At 40.4% G+C, this 18,225-nt stretch overlaps 1 protein-coding gene across 1 annotated transcript in view; it reads right to left on the bottom strand.

Annotated features, from left to right (window-relative positions):
* Positions 1–18,225, bottom strand: part of LOC141133437 (complement C3-like) — a 363,837-nt gene that overhangs the window by 232,246 nt on the left and 113,366 nt on the right. The window contains exons 5-7 of the mRNA XM_073622825.1: positions 12,033–12,124; positions 5,597–5,676; positions 2,521–2,608 (exon numbers count right to left, since the gene is read on the bottom strand). Coding sequence (XP_073478926.1) covers positions 2,521–2,608; positions 5,597–5,676; positions 12,033–12,124 — 260 coding nt within the window. The remainder of the gene's footprint in view (positions 1–2,520; positions 2,609–5,596; positions 5,677–12,032; positions 12,125–18,225) is intronic.

Here is an 18,225-nt window from a genome sequence, read left to right on the forward strand (position 1 = left end):
AGAGGGTTCCTGTGGACCGGATGACACCCAGTGCCTGTCTCTGAGATCCCTTGGCTGGGGTTACAGCCGCCTGCCTAGTGAGGTCTCCTATAATTAAGGGACCAACGCTCTCTGGTAAGAGGCAGCAGTTTTTTTGAAGGTGGAGGTTTCATCTACGCACCCCATTCACTGCAGCAAGATTATTACTAGAATTTTTCACCTTTCACTGGGGGACATTCTTCTTTTTGGTCCCTTTTCTGTTTTTTCCGTTTGGTTTACACAATATATGGACTGCAACCAATTACTGTTCATTGTGCACAGATTTTATGGACATCATTCACGTTTCTAATTTGTTTCACAATATTGATTATCACCTATTCATTGTATATATTGATTATTGCTTATTTTTTTACTTATATTTTGGTATAAGTTCTTAAGGCATTTACTTGCTGCTTGTATCACACCATTAGCGCAACTTTTTTATTATTTTATATTTGATTGTGCTGTATAACATTTTAGTCGCAGCTCACATATTTTCATGATTGTTAGCGCAGTATTTTATTTTTTCCATTACTGCTCATCACATGTCTTTTGAACTAGAAGGATGTTGGCTGTACTACTTTTGGGGCGACTTCAGGCGACTTGCATTGACTTCTATACAGAAGTCGTTTTGCAAGTCGCCGCTGAAGTCGTGTGCAGGTTGTCTCACAGAGTCGGCCTGCAAGTCGTGTTGCCCCTGTGTGAACCGAGCCTAAGGCAAACAATTGCCTTATTATTTTAAATTTTGTTTACAAAAAGAAAAACAGTGGGGAAAAAAAAGGAAAATAAAAAATTGTAAAGTTACAATATACCAATATATATATATTGGTATATATACAGTGGGGACGGAAAGTATTCAGACCCCCTTAAATTTTTCACTCTTTGTTATATTGCAGCCATTTGCTAAAATCATTTAAGTTCATTTTTTTCCTCATTAATGTACACACAGCACCCCATATTGACAGAAAAACACAGAATTGTTGACATTTTTGCAGATTTATTAAAAAAGAAAAACTGAAATATCACATGGTCCTAAGTATTCAGACCCTTTGTTCAGTATTTAGTAGAAGCACCCTTTTGATCTAATACAGCCATGAGTCTTTTTGGGAAATGCAAGAAGTTTTTCACACCTGGATTTGGGGATCCTCTGCCATTCCTCCTTGCAGATCCTCTCCAGTTCTGTCAGGTTGGATGGTAAATGTTGGTGGACAGCCGTTTTTAGGTCTCTCCAGAGATGCTCAATTGGGTTTAAGTCACGACTCTGGCTGGGCCATTCAAGAACAGTCACGGAGTTGTTGTGAAGCCACTCCTTTATTATTTTAGCTGTGTGCTTATTGTCATTGTCTTGTTGGAAGGTAAACCTATACTTGGCTGCATTCATCTTTCCCTCGATTGCAACCAGTCGTCCTGTCCCTGCAGCTGAAAAACACCCCCACAGCATGATGCTGCCACCACCATGCTTCACTGTTGGGACTGTATTGGACATGTGATGAGAAGTGCCTGGTTTTCTCCACACATACCGCTTAGAATTAAGGCCAAAAAGTTCAATCTTGGTCTCATCAGACCAGAGAATCTTATTTCTCACCATCTTGGAGTCCTTCAGGTGTTTTTTTAGCAAACTCCATGCAGGCTTTCATGTGTCTTGCACTGAGGAGAGGCTTCTGTCGGGCCTCTCTGTCATAAAGCCCCGACTGGTGGAGGGCTGCAGTGATGGTTGACTTTCTACAACTTTCTCCCATCTCCCGACTGCATCTCTGGAGCTCAGCCACAGTGATCTTTGGGTTCTTCTTTACCTCTCTCACCAAGGCTCTTCTCCCCCGATACCTCAGTTTGGCCAGACAGCCAGCCCTAGGAAGGGTTCTGGTCATCCCAAACGTCTTCCATTTAAGGATTATGGAGGCCACTGTGCTCTTAGGAACTTAAGTGCAGCAGAAATTTTTTTGTAACCATGGCCAGATCTGTGCCTTGCCACAATTCTGTCTCTGAGCTCTTCAGGCAGTTCCTTTGACCTCATGATTCTCATTTGCTCTGACATGCACTGTGAGCTGTAAGGTCTTATATAGACAGGTGTGTGGCTTTCCTAATCAAGTCCAATCAGTATAATCAAACACAGCTGGACTCAAATGAAGGTGTAGAACCATCTCAAGGATGATCAGAAGAAATGGACAGCACCTGAGTTAAATATATGAGTGTCACAGCAAAGGATCTGAATACTTAGGACCATGTGATATTTCAGTTTTTCTTTTTTTAATAAATCTGCAAAAATTTCACCAATTCTGTGTTTTTCTGTCAATATGGGGTGCTGTGTGTACATTAATGAGGGAAAAAATGAACTTAAATTATTTTACCAAATGGATGCAATATAACAAAGAGTAAAAAATTAAAGTGGGTCTGAATACATTCCTTCCCCACTGTATGCAATGGAGTTGGTGTCTGTTGGGATCTAGAATATACCTACACCTACTGTACAGATATCACCGACTTGTGTAGACAGGTACTCACACAGCTTCAATTGCCACATGAAATGTCTCATCGCTATCATACATAAAACTCCGATCTGGTTTTATCTTGACTTCAAAAGATGGCAACACTGGAAATAGGAAAGGTAAGATCATTTTAAATAGGCATGTTTTAAAAATAGGCAATTGAATGTAACTGTTCTGTCCCACTTAGGGCCAGTTCACACCACAGCACGGGTTTTCTACCAGCATCGCAAATGGTGTGAATAGGCTCTTGTACAATAGACATTTTTTCTGTATTGTATTGAACTGTATTATGTTTTTATTGTGTTGACATTTAGTGGTGGTTTAAAGCCACTACAACTTGTTTACGTATGTGATTTGATATCTCCCTCCGTCCTCCCCTCCTGTTTAGTGTTAGTTAGTTCACTCTTAGCTAAACCTTTCTTGTTTCTACCATGTTTCCTCAGTCTGTGTTAGTACTTTTACTTCAAATGACTGGAATAAAAGTGCTAGCCCGGCCCATCTCCGTGGGAAACGTGGAAAGAAGAAAGAAATGGCTGCACATCCATGGCACATGGCTGCGTTTCACACATACATCTTGTGCTTAATCATTACTGTTTAAGCACAATCATTAAGCACAAGATGTATGTGTGAAACACGTCTACGTGACCACAGTTTGGTGTCTTTGGTGTTATCTTTGTGAAACAAAACAAAAGGCAATCGGAAGTTCTGGATGTGCAGCCATTTTTTTCTTCTTTCCAAGTTGTCTATGGCGCACTTCCCGCCTAGGGTGCAGCCACAGTCGCTGGTTTCAGGCTATCCTCTGTGTAGTGTCTGTGGTTCCCAGTGAGGAGTGTGGCTCCTGTGCCCACTTGTGGTGGCAGAGTGTAGTGCAGAGCAGGGATGTCGTAGTCTGGCCTGTGTTTGTCTCCTCCCTGTTCTATCCCGTGATCACACGCTGACACATACTGAGGAGGAGGGGGGGGGGATTTATGGCCATTTAATCATCCTGTAGCAGCCATCTTCATTTCCTCTCCTCCTCCATCCCTGGGATCTCAGTGATGCCAGTGTCAGCTTTCTGCCCGCCTCCCTCCCTGGGCACTGTGAAGCCCTTGCCACGCTGTGTGCAGCCATTGGAGGGGGAGTGGCATTGTGGACAGAGCCGGAATTGACCCAGGAAATCCCCACCACATCATCGTCCATCGGGGGGAAGACCTGTCTTAGGGAGCCGGGACGGGGGGTGGTAAAATCCAAATTCGAATTTTTAAGGGTGCTGCCGCAGTGTATTTTTTAACACACTCCCAGCTGCTTTAGTGTACTGTAAAACCGACTATCGGCTTTCAATGTGGAAGTGATACAATTGACTGTTCAGCCGCTGATCACTAACACAATGTGCTGCACCCCCCCCCGACATGACCCCCCCCATCCCTGCCATGTTTACTGGGCTCAATCTTCCACAATCCCACCTGCAGGCCTGGTGCGGTCATGGGAGGGGTCCGGGAAGGATGGCAGGAGCTCCACAAACATCCATCCGCTGAGCCTCCCTCCTGAGCAAAGACCAGGAAGTGATGTGATGTCACTTCCTGGACCGGTGTTCTGTCCGAATCCGTCAGATTAGGCAACCTGTCAGATTCGGTAACAGAAGTGACGTTCCGCCATGGCCATCTTGGTAGACCCCGCACTCGTCCGCAGTAAGCCTACAGTCTGAAGTCGGCAAGCGGACATCTTTTTATACCCACCGAATTCTTGCATTTCACACTTATTTTTACCAGTAAACTGAGCTTATATACTGAAATACAGTATTTTGAAATCTGGGTGCAGGGTGTACCAAGATAGCCATGACTGAAACGTCACTTACGTTACCAGATCTGACAGGTTGCCTAATCTGACGGAACACCAGCGCTGTCATTCAACAGGAGCTGAGAGCCTGAGCTGGCTGCTTCCACCCCCTCCACAGCCCAGCGCTCCAGTGAGCGTGGGGGGGAAGAGCAGAGAGCCGCTGACTGACAGTCACCAATACTCTGCTCACAGAGCTGTGAGAACCGAGCGACCGGTGGTGTTCGATCGCTCGGTTCTCAGTGTTAGAGGCACTGAGGGACAGATGCAGCTTTAGAGCAATGCTACATCCACCTGGGTAAGTATGATTCTAAAAAAAAAAAAAACTTCTCTTGATGTATTTAAAGAAGAACAGTTCCACCTGGATTGGTTGAGATATTATTTCTACTATTAAAGTGGAGTTACACCCACTTTTACAACTCTTCAGCATCCCTCACTAAACTGTGCACTGTAAACGAATTGGATATTTAAAAAAATAAATTTCTTAGCACCTACTGTATATCTGCTGTATTCATTTTTCACTTCCTCCTCCCTGGCTGTTGCCCATCGCATCATTTCCTGTTTGCAATGCCTTCTGGGAAGGAAACCTATGGAAACCTGACCTGAAACCTATTACACTGCTTGTGCTGCACTGAGCATGTGCGAGATCTGCAAGGATGAGATCCAGGAAGAAATACAGTCTGGCTTCAGATGCCCACACTTAAGATGGCCACGGCCTGCTGTAAGTTTATAAAATAACAAACTACTGCTATAAACTAACAAAACAGACCTTAGTTTACAGACTAACTTTACTAGAATACATTAAGCTTGTGTATTATAGGGGTATTTTTATTTAAAAAGTATAATTTCGGCCGGAATACCACTTTAATCTGTCCTGCTGACTATTTTATTACCTTAGAAAATGAACATTGGACAGATATTAATAGCCACATAGCCATATGTCAGGTTGACCTCACACAGGTGTCAAAGGGGCAGTAAAAACAGGCTATTGATACTCATTCCGAAGCCTCCCCCCCCCAATGGCCTATCTGCAAGTTACCTGACAGCTGCTCATGTCTGTACATTTTGCCACAGTACTGTAAGTTTAACTTGGCATATCGCGTTTGGCAGGGGGTACCAAATGCGTCCATTTGGAATGGAGTCAATGGAACCGCTCCACAAGTGTACGCCAATGGCTTGGGCCCTCTTGTTTAAAAACTGGACAACCCAGTTGCCGGCACTGTGTGTGTGTAAGAAGTTGGCCATACAGGTTTATATGGAGTCTGAATAGATTTCCTTACCGTACTCTTTCACTTCAAAGTTGGTGGTGTATTCTTGAAATGTGCCGTCATACCTGGTAGAGATGGTCCAGACGCCAAAACTAACATGAAAGAAAACTTAGATCATTGTCCGTTTTGACCAATTTTACCATCTTTGTTTAACAGGGTCAAATCAAGTTATAAAACGCAGCGCTATCAACATGATAAATATAAATATATAATAATAAAGTGGTATTGTGCTCTCTCGTGACATGTATAAAATGTCCAAAATACTATACATTAATGTGTAATAAACTTCAATAAATAAATGAATTAATAAGAGTGCTTCAATAAGCCTGTAAAAAATATATAAAAATATTCCCAAATATTTGTGCAATATTCAAACAAATAATAAATATTTCAAGAAAAAAATCATCCATGCGATTCAGTGTTGCATCCATGCAATGCAGTGCTGTACCTCTGTAATTCAGTGATAGTGCAATGTTCAAACAATATTAGATAAAAAATTCAAAAGAAATATCATCCATGCGATTCAGTGCTACATCCATGTAAATCAGTGTTGCATCTGTGCAATTCGGTGCTGTGTAGCTTAGTGCTATGATCAAATTAACAGTCCATAAACATTCCAAAATCCATCCATGTGTTTCAGTGAACACAAACTAAAGTGCTGTATGCTCATATAAGTGCTCCCCCCAGGTGATAGCCCCTCACCTTAGGGCGTGTGACCTTGCGATTAAGCTTGGTCAAAATGCACCTTAGAACCTCTATGGGTTCGGTATTGTATGCTGGATCCTGGATAGGTTACACTTGTGCCTCTGTTCCTCACAGCAGTCCAGTTTATACCTCGGTATATCAATATAAAGGGAAGTTCATGGTGCAGTATGTATTACTTTTATTTAAAATCACAATGAAAACCCCATAATGGGTACTCACAATGTCAAGGCGCTTACAGTGCGGCACTCTAAAACAGCGGTAGCAATCGGGTGACGGCAGCCGGTAATGGGGTGGCGTACTAATCGTTCCCAACAGATGGTGTGTGTAGCATTCCGTCCTGTCCCTTTCCCCTACGCGTGTCGATACAAGGGGTATTTCGTATCTTCATCACCCCCTCACCTGGGTGGGCTGTGAGCGCATTCTCTGTGCCTGGAGTCCACCCTATTTTGAAGCCTAGTAGAGCCATTGGCTCTAATCAGTGCTTCAAAACAACACCCATCATGCGCCTGGCATCCTGCAAGAGGCCAGATGCATGGGTAGAGGATGGATAGGGGAGGCAGCACCCGTGGGCCCTTAAAAGACGGGCCACCCCTGCAGTTTACATATGAATGATGTAAAACATAAGCAAGAAAAGAACAAAAATCGTATAATTGAGCACATCTCGGTTAAATCAGATGCTTTGAAGGGTAAAGGAGAAATATGGGGTCTAATAGACCTCTTGGTTTGATCATATGCTTTGAAGGGCAGAGGAGAGATCTGGGGTCTAATAGGACTCTCGGTTTGATCACTTGATTTGAAGGGCAGAAGAGAGATCTGGGGTCTAATAGACCTCTCGGTTTGATCAGATGTTTTGAAGAGCAGAGGAGAGATCTGGGGTCTAATAGGACTCTCGGTTTGATCACTTGATTTGAAGGGCAGAAGAGAGATCTGGGGTCTAATAGACCTCTCGGTTTGATCAGATGTTTTGAAGGGCAGAGGAGAGATCTGGGGTCTAATAGACCTATTGGTTTGGCCGGATGCTTTTAAGGGAAGAGGAGCAGAGGAGAACTCTGGGGTCTAATAGACCTCTTGTTTTGATCAGATGCTTTGAAGGGCAGAGAAGAGATCTGGGGTCTAATAAACCTCTTGGTTTGGTCAGATGCTTTGAAGGGCAGAGGAGACAGCTGGGGTCTAATAGACCCCAGATCCCTCTATAAAAAGGACCTGTCATGGCCCATGCCATCACAAGAGATGTTGTTTTTTTCCTTCTGTTAGTAATAAAACAAAAATAAATGGGCAGCGTAAAAAAAATAAAAATAATTAAAGTGCCCCCATTTCCCCATGCTCACACGCAAATGTTAATATCTGTTCCACGCACAAACGGTGATCGCACCACACATGTGAGGTACTTCCACAAACATCAGAGCAGGACCAATAATTCTAGCATCAGTATACACTCATAAACTCATGCTTTGTATACAGCTGCTATACTGGATCAGAATGTGATATAAGTTATATAAATACAGTGTTCAGCCTAACTATTAAAATCTCAGCAAAGTGAAAAAAAGGGAAAAAAATGATATATATATATATATATATATATATATATATATATATATATATATATATATATATATATATAAACAATTATATATACAGTAATTAATTATGTGCTCAATACAATGTACAGAAATACCCATAGTTTATACATAAATCCACATGAATATATATGACACATCAAACCAATATAAAAAGTCCAAAAAAAATGAGTAAAAGTACCAGATAAAGGGGGTCATTTACTATAGCGCCACGGCGCTAATTCGCGCAAATTATCGCTAATTCGCTCAAATTGCCGCAAATTATCGCTAATTCGTGGCAATTTAGAATTTGCAAATGGCTGTTCCCCGCTTATATCCATTTGGCTAAAATGGGCGCTATTATTTGCCATAGTGCCCAGTACTTCCTGGCGTTATAGTAAATGACCCCCAAAGTGTCTTATACAAGAAAAAGTGCCTTAGTGGCTTTGTGAAGGTCGAGGTTGCACACGGTAAATGAAGGATAATGCCCCGTACACACGGTCGGATTTTCTGATGGAAAATGTCCGATCGGAGCGTGTTGTCGGAAATTCCGACCGTGTGTGGGCTCCATCGGACATTTTCCATCGGATTTTCCGACACACAAAGTTGGAGAGCAGGAGATAAAATTTTCCAACAACAAAATCCGTTGTCGGAAATTCCGATCGTGTGTACACAAATCCGACGGACAAAGTGCCACGCATGCTCAGAATAAATAAAGAGATGAAAGCTATTGGCCACTGCCCCGTTTATAGTCCCAACGTACGTGTTTTACGTCACCGTGTTTAGAACGATCGGATTTTCCGACAACTTTGTGCGACCGTGTGTAGACAAAACAAGTTTGAGCCAACATCCGTCGGAAAAAATCCTAGGATTTTGTTGTCGGAATGTCCGAACAAAGTCCGACCGTGTGTACGCCCTATTAAAATGGATGTACAACAAATGGTCATTAAGGCACTTTTTCTTGTATAAGGCACTTTTACACATTATTTTTGGCTTTTTATATTGGTTTAATGTTTCATCTATAATCATGTGGTTTGATGTATAAACTAAGGGTATTTTTGCATATAGTATTGAGCACATAATTAGCACTGTATATATACCGTATTTATTGGCATATAACACGCACCGGCGTATAACACGCACCCCAATTTAGGAGGAAATTTTAAGAAAAAAAAACTTTTAGGAGGGAAGTTGAAGGGAAAAAAAACTTACATTTAAATGCCCATCATTGCAGCCTTCTCAGTGCAGCCTTGCCCCAGTGCAGCCATGTCAGTGCAGCCTTGTCAGTGCAGCCTTTTCAGTGCAGCCTTGCCCCAGTGCAGCCATGTCAGTGCAGCCTTGTCAGTGCAGCCTTCCCCAGTGCAGCCTTCCCCAGTGCAGCCTTCCCCAGTGCAGCCTTGTCAGTGCAGCCTTCCCCAGTGCAGCCTTGTCAGTGCAGCCTTCCCCAGTGCAGCCTTGCCCCAGTGCAGCCTTCGATCCTCTATCCCTGCCATCCTGGGCTTCAAAATCGCCGACCGCGATTTGAAAATGGCGCCGAAACACACAGAGCCGGTCCTCGGCTCTTCCCGGCGGCTCTCGTTCACTTTCGGCTCCACTCGTAGTCCCGAGCGGAGCTATCCGAACCTAGCCGAGTAGGTTTGGATAGCTCCGCTCGGGACTACGAGTGGAGCCGAAAGTGAACGAGAGCCGCCGAGAAGAGCCGAGGTCCAGCTCTGTGTATTTCGGCGCCGGCGGCGCCATTTTCAAAACGCGGTCGGCGATTTTGAAGATGTGACAGCTCGGGATCGCAGGGGATCGGCGTATAACACGCACCTGCGATTTTCCCCTGATTTTAAGGGGAAAAAAGTGCGTGTTATACGCGATAAATACGGTAATTGTTTATTCATTTATTTATATATATATTTTTTATTTTCTTCGCTTTGCTGGGATTTTTTATAGTTTCGCTGAGCGATGAATTTAAATAACTTAATTCTAGCATCAGTTGCCCTGCATAACTCTAAACTGGTAACCTGTAAAGGCTCCTAATTAGTGGTGGCCACCACTGATTAAGAGCCTTTACAGGTTACAAGTTTAGAGTTATGCAGGAGAACTGATGCTAGAATTAAGTTATTTAAATTCATCGCTCAGCAAAACTATAAAAAATCCCAGCAAAGCGAAGAAAATAAAATCCCCCATCTATGCGCCTGGCTCCCTCATCTACATACAGGGCCCCGGACTATGTAACCATGTACTCCAATGGGGGGGGGGGGGGGGGGGGTTGAAGCACATGATTAGAGCCAGAGACTCTAAAAGGCTTCAAAAAAATGGTGGTCTCAGGGCGCCCTGAACCCACCCAGTTGTGTGCCAATAGTGAATGAATATTCGCTATTATCACACTAATTCTCCTCCTGGCCAATCATGAAGCAGCCGAGGAGACACATCCCAGGACACGGAGAGGCTGAGGGGGGTAAGCCGCCACCACCACCTGTCAGCACAGGGCGAGTGAGCTGGCGACGGGGGTGTGGGTGCAGTGTGGGGGGGGAGGTGTCAGGTCTGTCTGCCCCAGCACCCCCGATCAATGGAGCACCAGCCACCACTGCTTTTAATGCTCACCTATGAAGATTTGTAGGTACCATAGTTTGGCATTTTCACGGGTGTATGCAGTATTAAAGCATGACATGTTAGGTATCTATTTACTTGGTGTAACATCATCTTTTATATTTTACCAAACAATAGGGGATCACATGGTGTTTTTGTGCATTAAAATTTGTGTATTTTTTCCCAAAAATTTGAGCTTGAAAAAATGCTGTGCAAATATCGTGTGATATAAAAATATGCAACACCCACCATTTTTTTCTCTAGGACCTCTGATTTAAAAAAAAATATAACATTTTTGGGTGTTCTAAGTAGTTTTTTATCATAAAAATGCAGGAGAAGAATGTCAGCCCGGACTGGATTTGTTTAAAACAACCTGGTACAGTCTAGAATATAATAATATGAGATGTTAAAGATGAATTCCAGGTGCAGTAATACCTCGGATTGCGAGTATCGCAGTTTACGAGCGTTTCGCAATATGAGCTGTTATTTTTTTTTTTTAATCCTGACTCGGTTTGCGAGCGTTGTCTCGTAAAACGATCAGGATTCAAGTCTCTGGGGTGTGAAGTACCGCATTTGGCCAGAGATGCGGGGTGGGAGGGGTGCTGGTGACACTCGGAGCCAGACGGAGCCGTTCGGAAACACTCGGAAACACTCCATTCCCGAGCGGCTCCGAGTGCTCCCTAAGTGTTTCCGAATGTCTCTGGTGCCCCCCCTCCACTTCTGGTTACATGCGGTACTGCATACACTAGCAGTGCCACTGGAAGGGATTGTCTCAGTTTCCATTATTTCCTATGGGGAAAATCGCTTTGATATACCAGTGCTTTGGATTACAAGCATTCTTCTGGAACGGATTATGCTTGTAATCCAAGGTACTAATGTATGGCAATTTTTACATAATTACAATGGTCCAGCTTGGATCAATGTCACTATGTAAATACCATACCTGTGGGGTCCCTATGGAAGCTGGAAATCACTATAGTAGGAACTGCTCTTCCAGTAATCTCCACTAACTTCTGGCTGCCTTGCTGCGTAGTGAAAACAGGTCCCACACGCACACAAACAGTGATCGTCCCACATACGTGAGGTATCACCGCGAGCGTCAGATCATGGGTAGTAATTCTAGCCCTAGACCTCCTTTCTAAATCTAAAGTGATAACCTGTAAAGGCTTTTAAAAATGTCACCTGTGGATAGTAAAATTGACGTCATTTGTTGCCATTGCACCGGCGTGCGCAATTTTAAAGCGTGACATGCTTGGTATCTATTTACTCGGCGTAACATCATCTTTTGCGTTAAATTGGGCTATGTATTGTGTTTTTTCCTTTATTTTGCATTAAAATAATAAAAAGTGTATTTTTTCCACAAAATTTGCATTTGAAAAACCGCTGCGCAAATATCGGGTGACATAAAAAAATAGCAAAACCCACCTATTTATTCTCTAGGGACTCTGCTTACATTAAAAAAATATATATAATGTTTGGAGGTTCTAAGTAATTAGAATGCTGATTATTACATGTGAACAAAAAGGGCCAGAAAAGGCCCGGACCGGAAGTGGTTAAATGTTCATGCGATGTTGTCCAAAATTATCGGTCACATTGAATGTCCTCCTTACCTTGGCACATCAGTCAATGGGTAGGTCTTAGAAATGATGCCTGATTCGTGAGGAAAAAGTTGCTCATTTTGCACCAAAATTCCATCCGGATTCTAAACCACAGAAATAAATAATTAATAATGGATGTATATTATATGAATCATTTTGCTTCCAGAGTCATTGATCATCACTGGGGTTTTTATTTTTTACTAAACAAATGAAAAGAGACTGAAAATGTAAAATATATACATATACATACAGTATATATATATATATATATATATATATATATATATATATATATATATATACACATATATATATATATATATATATATATATATATATATATATATATATATATATATATATATATACACATATATATATATATATATATATATATATATATACACACATATATATATATATATATATATATATATATATATATATATATATATATATATATATATATATATACATATATACATATATATATATATATATATATATATATATATACATATATACATATATATACATACATACATATATATATATATATATATATATATATATATATATATATATATATATATATATACATATATACATATATGTGTTTGAGTGCGCTACTCTATTTGCAATACACCACTCTGTTTACCATTGCGTATCCCAAAACACTTCTAAACATATAACATATACCTAAAAATATTATTCCCATATATATCAGTGTTTAGGACCACGTGCCACAAATTTCACAACATTCCAACAAGCAAAAAAACCCCACATTCATATGTGTGTAAATATAAATATAAGGATTATCACTGTAAATTAAAAATGTATATAGTGTCCAAAAAGTCCATGTGCAAAGTGCAATGTGCAGTAACTTCTAAAATTACTGTGCAGCCTTCCTTCAAGCTCACACTATTTGTCATCCGTGATTCATCGTGACCTAATCACCATATCCGTGACAAACTACCACCAAATGGATTGGCCACTCACCAGATGCTTATTGGACAATGCGCCTTCGGTTCAATAATAGGGATAACCACTCCACCTGAATGATGTATATGCTGTCCCCCAATTGCTATTCATGGGCCTTAGTTTCGCTCATAGAAAATATATGGACAACGATCATTGCGCAATATATTTAAAAAAGCTTGTTTATTTTTGCCACAATAGAAAAATGTAAACTCACATTTAAAAGTGCCCTCGAGCCGGCACTAAGCTGTTCCAGCAGTTCAGGATGGGTGTCTCTAGTAGCGTGGTTACCGATGTGCGATGTGAACTTCCTCCGCACTCGGCTTGCGCTTCACCCCTCGCTCTCGTCCGTTCTGGACGTACCGCAATCACGTGGACAAAAATCTCCCAGCAGCCTCTACGCCTTTCGCATCATACTATGTGTCATCAGGAAGCTGCTTTGTGATTGGTGCGTCACCCTATTTATATTCTGTTTCGCCGGAAGTTGTGTATTCGCAATCTTAGCTAAGGGCCTATGCCCATCTCTTGCTCTATATGTTTTCCTTACATCCCCTGGAAGTAAATATGCCGCCATCATTACTCTGGTTATTTACCCACTCAAAGGGGGGTTTTCTCTTTTCAATTATATTGTAGTTATGTTAAAGTATGACTGCAACTGTGTTCTTTTCCCTCACCGAGGATTACCAGCCTAGAGCTGCTGAAGAGGCTTTTACAATTTTTTTCAATTTTCTAAATGATTCAATAAAATTCAAAATTTATTTCACAAAACATTAAGATAGACCTACTTTAATTCATACTAAAAAAAAATGAGACAGCAAAACCTCAAGCAATATGTATTATAAAATCCTTAGAATAAAATAAAATAAAGAATTTTTTTCTTTACAAAAATAAAATAAAAATGAAAATAAAATAAGGATAAATAAAAATAAAGAAATATATATAATAAAAAATACCGAAATAAAAAATAAATACAAAAATAAAAGTAAAAATAAAAAATTAAAATTAAAAAAATAAAATAATGAAAAATAAATGAAAAATAAACAATAGAAAATAAAATAAAATAAAAAATAATACAAATAAAAAATCACAAATAATAAAAATAAATAAAATATGAAAAATAAATAAGAAAATATAAAAACTAAAAAACAAACCAAAAATTAACAAAAATAAATAAATAAATCAATAAATAAATAAATAAAAATAAAAATAATAAAAATGAAGATAAAAATAAAACAAAAATTAAAAATCAAAAATAATAAAAATAAATAAAATCTAAAATGTGAAAAATAAATAAGAAAATATAAAAACTAAAAAACAAACTAAAAATTAACAAAAAAAAATATTATATAACAGGAAAAAGTGAAAATAAAAATAAAAATACAAATGAAAATGAATAAAAATACAAATAGAAATGAAAATAAATAAAAATAAAAATAAAAATAATAAAAATGAAGATAAAAATAAAAATTAAAATAAAAATCAGGATTATTCACAAAAAAAAAATGTTCAATAGTCCTCTAAATAGCAATTGACGTCAAGTTCCACATTCAACCCCAGTGGCCTCATTTTATCCAATTTGAATATCCAATAAGTCTCATTCTTTGACACCTCTCTTAGTATGTTCGTGTTCCTCCAATTTTTCTCTATTCTGTCTATTCCATAAAACTTCAAGTGTTGGGGGTTCCTTCCATGTATATCTCTGAAATGTTTGGACACACTATGGTGTCCGAACCCTTTTCTGATATTTCTGACGTGTTTGCCTATTATTACCGATAGTGCTGGTGGTTCTGCCTACGTACTGTAGCCCACTGCTACACTCTAATACATAGGTGACGTGTGTGCTACAGCGCGTAATTAACTTGTCAATTGTGTATTTCTGTTTATTCGAATTAGACTCAAAGCCTGTTATTTTTCTATCGTTTCTATTTGTGAGTCTGCAAGCCTTGCATTTACCACATCTGAAAAAACCTTTTTGATTAAAAAATTTTGACATATTCTTGGGGGGGTCTGGTAATAGTAAAAAGCGCACTCAAACACACACACACATCAAAATGATATCTCGTTCACTGAATGGTTTTCTTTTTTGAATGCAGCAACTCAAATTTTAAAGAGGAATATAATTGTTTAGTACACAAAATAATTGTTTGCGCCGGTGACACATACACATTGATATATATATTTTTTTTTTTTTCTTTGTTTGTCATACAAATAAGTAATTTTTCTTCTTCAATGATGAACGATGATGAGACTGCACTGATGGGCACTGATAAGGCAGGAGTGATGGGCACTGATATGTTGCACTGATGGGCACTGATATGTTGTACTTATGAACACTGATATGCTGCACTGATGTACACTGATATATTGCACTGATGGGCACTGATATGTTGTACTGATTGGCACTGATGTGCTGCACTGATTAACACTGATATGCTGCACTGATAACACTGATATGTTGCACTGATGGGCACTGATATGTTGCACTGATATGTTGCACTAATGGACACTGATATGATGTACTGATGAACACTGATATGCTGCACTGATGAACACTGATATGTTGCACTGATGGGCAGTGATATGTTGCACTGATGGGCACTGATATGTTGTACTGATGGAAACTGATATGCTGCACTGATGAACACTGATATGTTGTACTGATGAACACTGATATGCTGCACTGAAGAACACTGATATGTTGCACTGATGAACACTGATATGTTGCACTGATGGACACTGATATGCTGCACTGATGAACACTGATATGTTGCACTGATGGACACTGATATGTTGTACTGATGGACACTGATATTCTGCACTGATGGACACTGATATGTTGTACTGATGGACACTGATATGCTGCACTGATGGACACTGATATGTTGTACTGATGGGCACTGATATGCTGCACTGCTGAACACTGATATGCTGCACTGATGGACACTGATATGTTGCACTGATGGGCACTGATATGTTGTACTGATGGGCACTGATATGCTGCACTGATTAACACTCATATGTTGCACTGATGGGCACTGATATGTTGCACTGATGGGCACTGATATGATGTACTGATGGACACTGATATGCTGCACTGATAACACTGATATGTTGCACTGATGGGCACTGATATGTTGTACTGATGGACACTGATATGCTGCACTGATGAACACTGAAATGTTGTACTGATGGACACTGATATGCTGCACTGATGGACACTGATATGCTGCACTGATGAACACTGATATGTTGCACTAATGGACACTGATATGTTGTACTGATGAACACTGATATGCCGTACTGATGAACACTGATATGTTGCACTGATGGGCACTGATATGTTGTACTGATATACACTGATATGCTGCGCTGATAACACTGATATGCTGCACTGATGAACACTGATATGTTGCACTGATGGGCACTGATATGTTGTACTGATGAACACTGATATGCTGCACGGATAACACTGATATGCTGCACTGATGTACACTGATATGTTGCACTGATGTACACTGATATGTTGTACTGATGGACACTGATATGCTGCACTGATTAACACTGATATGTTGCACTGATGGGCTCTGATATGCTGCATTGATGGGCACTGATATGTTGCACTGATATGTTGCACTGATGGACACTGATATGCTGCACTGATGGGCACTGATATGTAGCACTGATGGGCACTGATATGTTGCACTGATATGTTGCACTGATGAACACTGATATGTTGCACTGATGGGCACTGATATGTTGCACTGATTAACACTGATATGCTGCACTGATAACACTAATATGCTGCACCGATGAACACTGATATGTTGCACTGATGGACACTGATATGTTGTACTGATGGACACTGATATGCTGCACTGATGAACACTGATATGTTGCACTGATGTGCACTGATATGCTGCACTGATGTACACTGATATGTTGCACTGATGGGCACTGATATGTTGTACTGATGAACATTGATATGTTGCACTGATGAACACTGATATGCTGCACTGATAACACTGATATGTTGCGCTGATGGGCACTGATATGTTGCACTGATATGTTGCACTGATGGACACTGATATGTTGTACTGATGGACACTGATATGCTGCACTGATGAACACTGATATGTTGCGCTGATGTGCACTGATATGCTGCACTGATGTACACTGATATATTCCACTGATGGGCACTGATATGTTGTACTGATGAACACTGATATGCTGCACTGATAACACTGATATGCAACACCAATGAACACTGATATGTTGCACTGATGGACACTGATATGTTGCACTGATGGACACTGATATGTTGCACTGATGGACACTGATATGCTGCACTGATGAACACTGATATGTTGCACTGATGTGCACTGATATGCTGCACTAATGTACACTGATATGTTGCACTGATGGGCACTGATATGTTGTACTGATGGACACTGATATGTTGCACTGATGGACACTGATATGCTGCACTGATGAACACTGATATGTTGCACTGATGTGCACTGATATGCTGCACTAATGTACACTGATATGTTGCACTGATGGGCACTGATATGTTGTACTGATGAACACTGATATGCTGCACTGATGAACACTGATATGCTACACTGATAACACTGATATGCTGCACCGATGAACACTGATATGTTGCACTGATGGGCACTGATATGTTGTACTGATGAACACCGATATGCTGCACTGATGAACACTGATATGTTGCACTGATGGGCACTGATATGTTGTACTGATATACACTGATATGCTGCGCTGATAACATGGATATGCTGCACTGATGTACACTGATATGTTGCTCTGATGGACACTGATATGTTGTACTGATGAACACTGATATGCTGCACTGATGAACACTGATAGTTTGCACTGATGTGCACTGATATGCTGCACTGGTGTACACTGATATGTTGCACTGATGGGCACTGATATGTTGTACTGATGAACATTGATATGTTGCACTGATGGGCACTGATATGTTGCACTGATGGGAACTGATATGCTGCACTGATGAACACTGATATGTTGCACTGATGGGCACTGATATGCTGCACTGATGTACACTGATATGTTGTACTGATGGACACTGATATGCTGCACTGATGAACACTGATATGCTGCACTGATAACACTGATATGCTGCACCGATGGGCACTGATATGCTGCACTGATGAACACTGATATGCTGCACTGATAACAC

The sequence above is a fragment of the Aquarana catesbeiana genome, linkage group LG03 (assembly GCF_042186555.1).
Source record: "Aquarana catesbeiana isolate 2022-GZ linkage group LG03, ASM4218655v1, whole genome shotgun sequence".
NCBI lineage: Eukaryota > Metazoa > Chordata > Amphibia > Anura > Ranidae > Aquarana > Aquarana catesbeiana.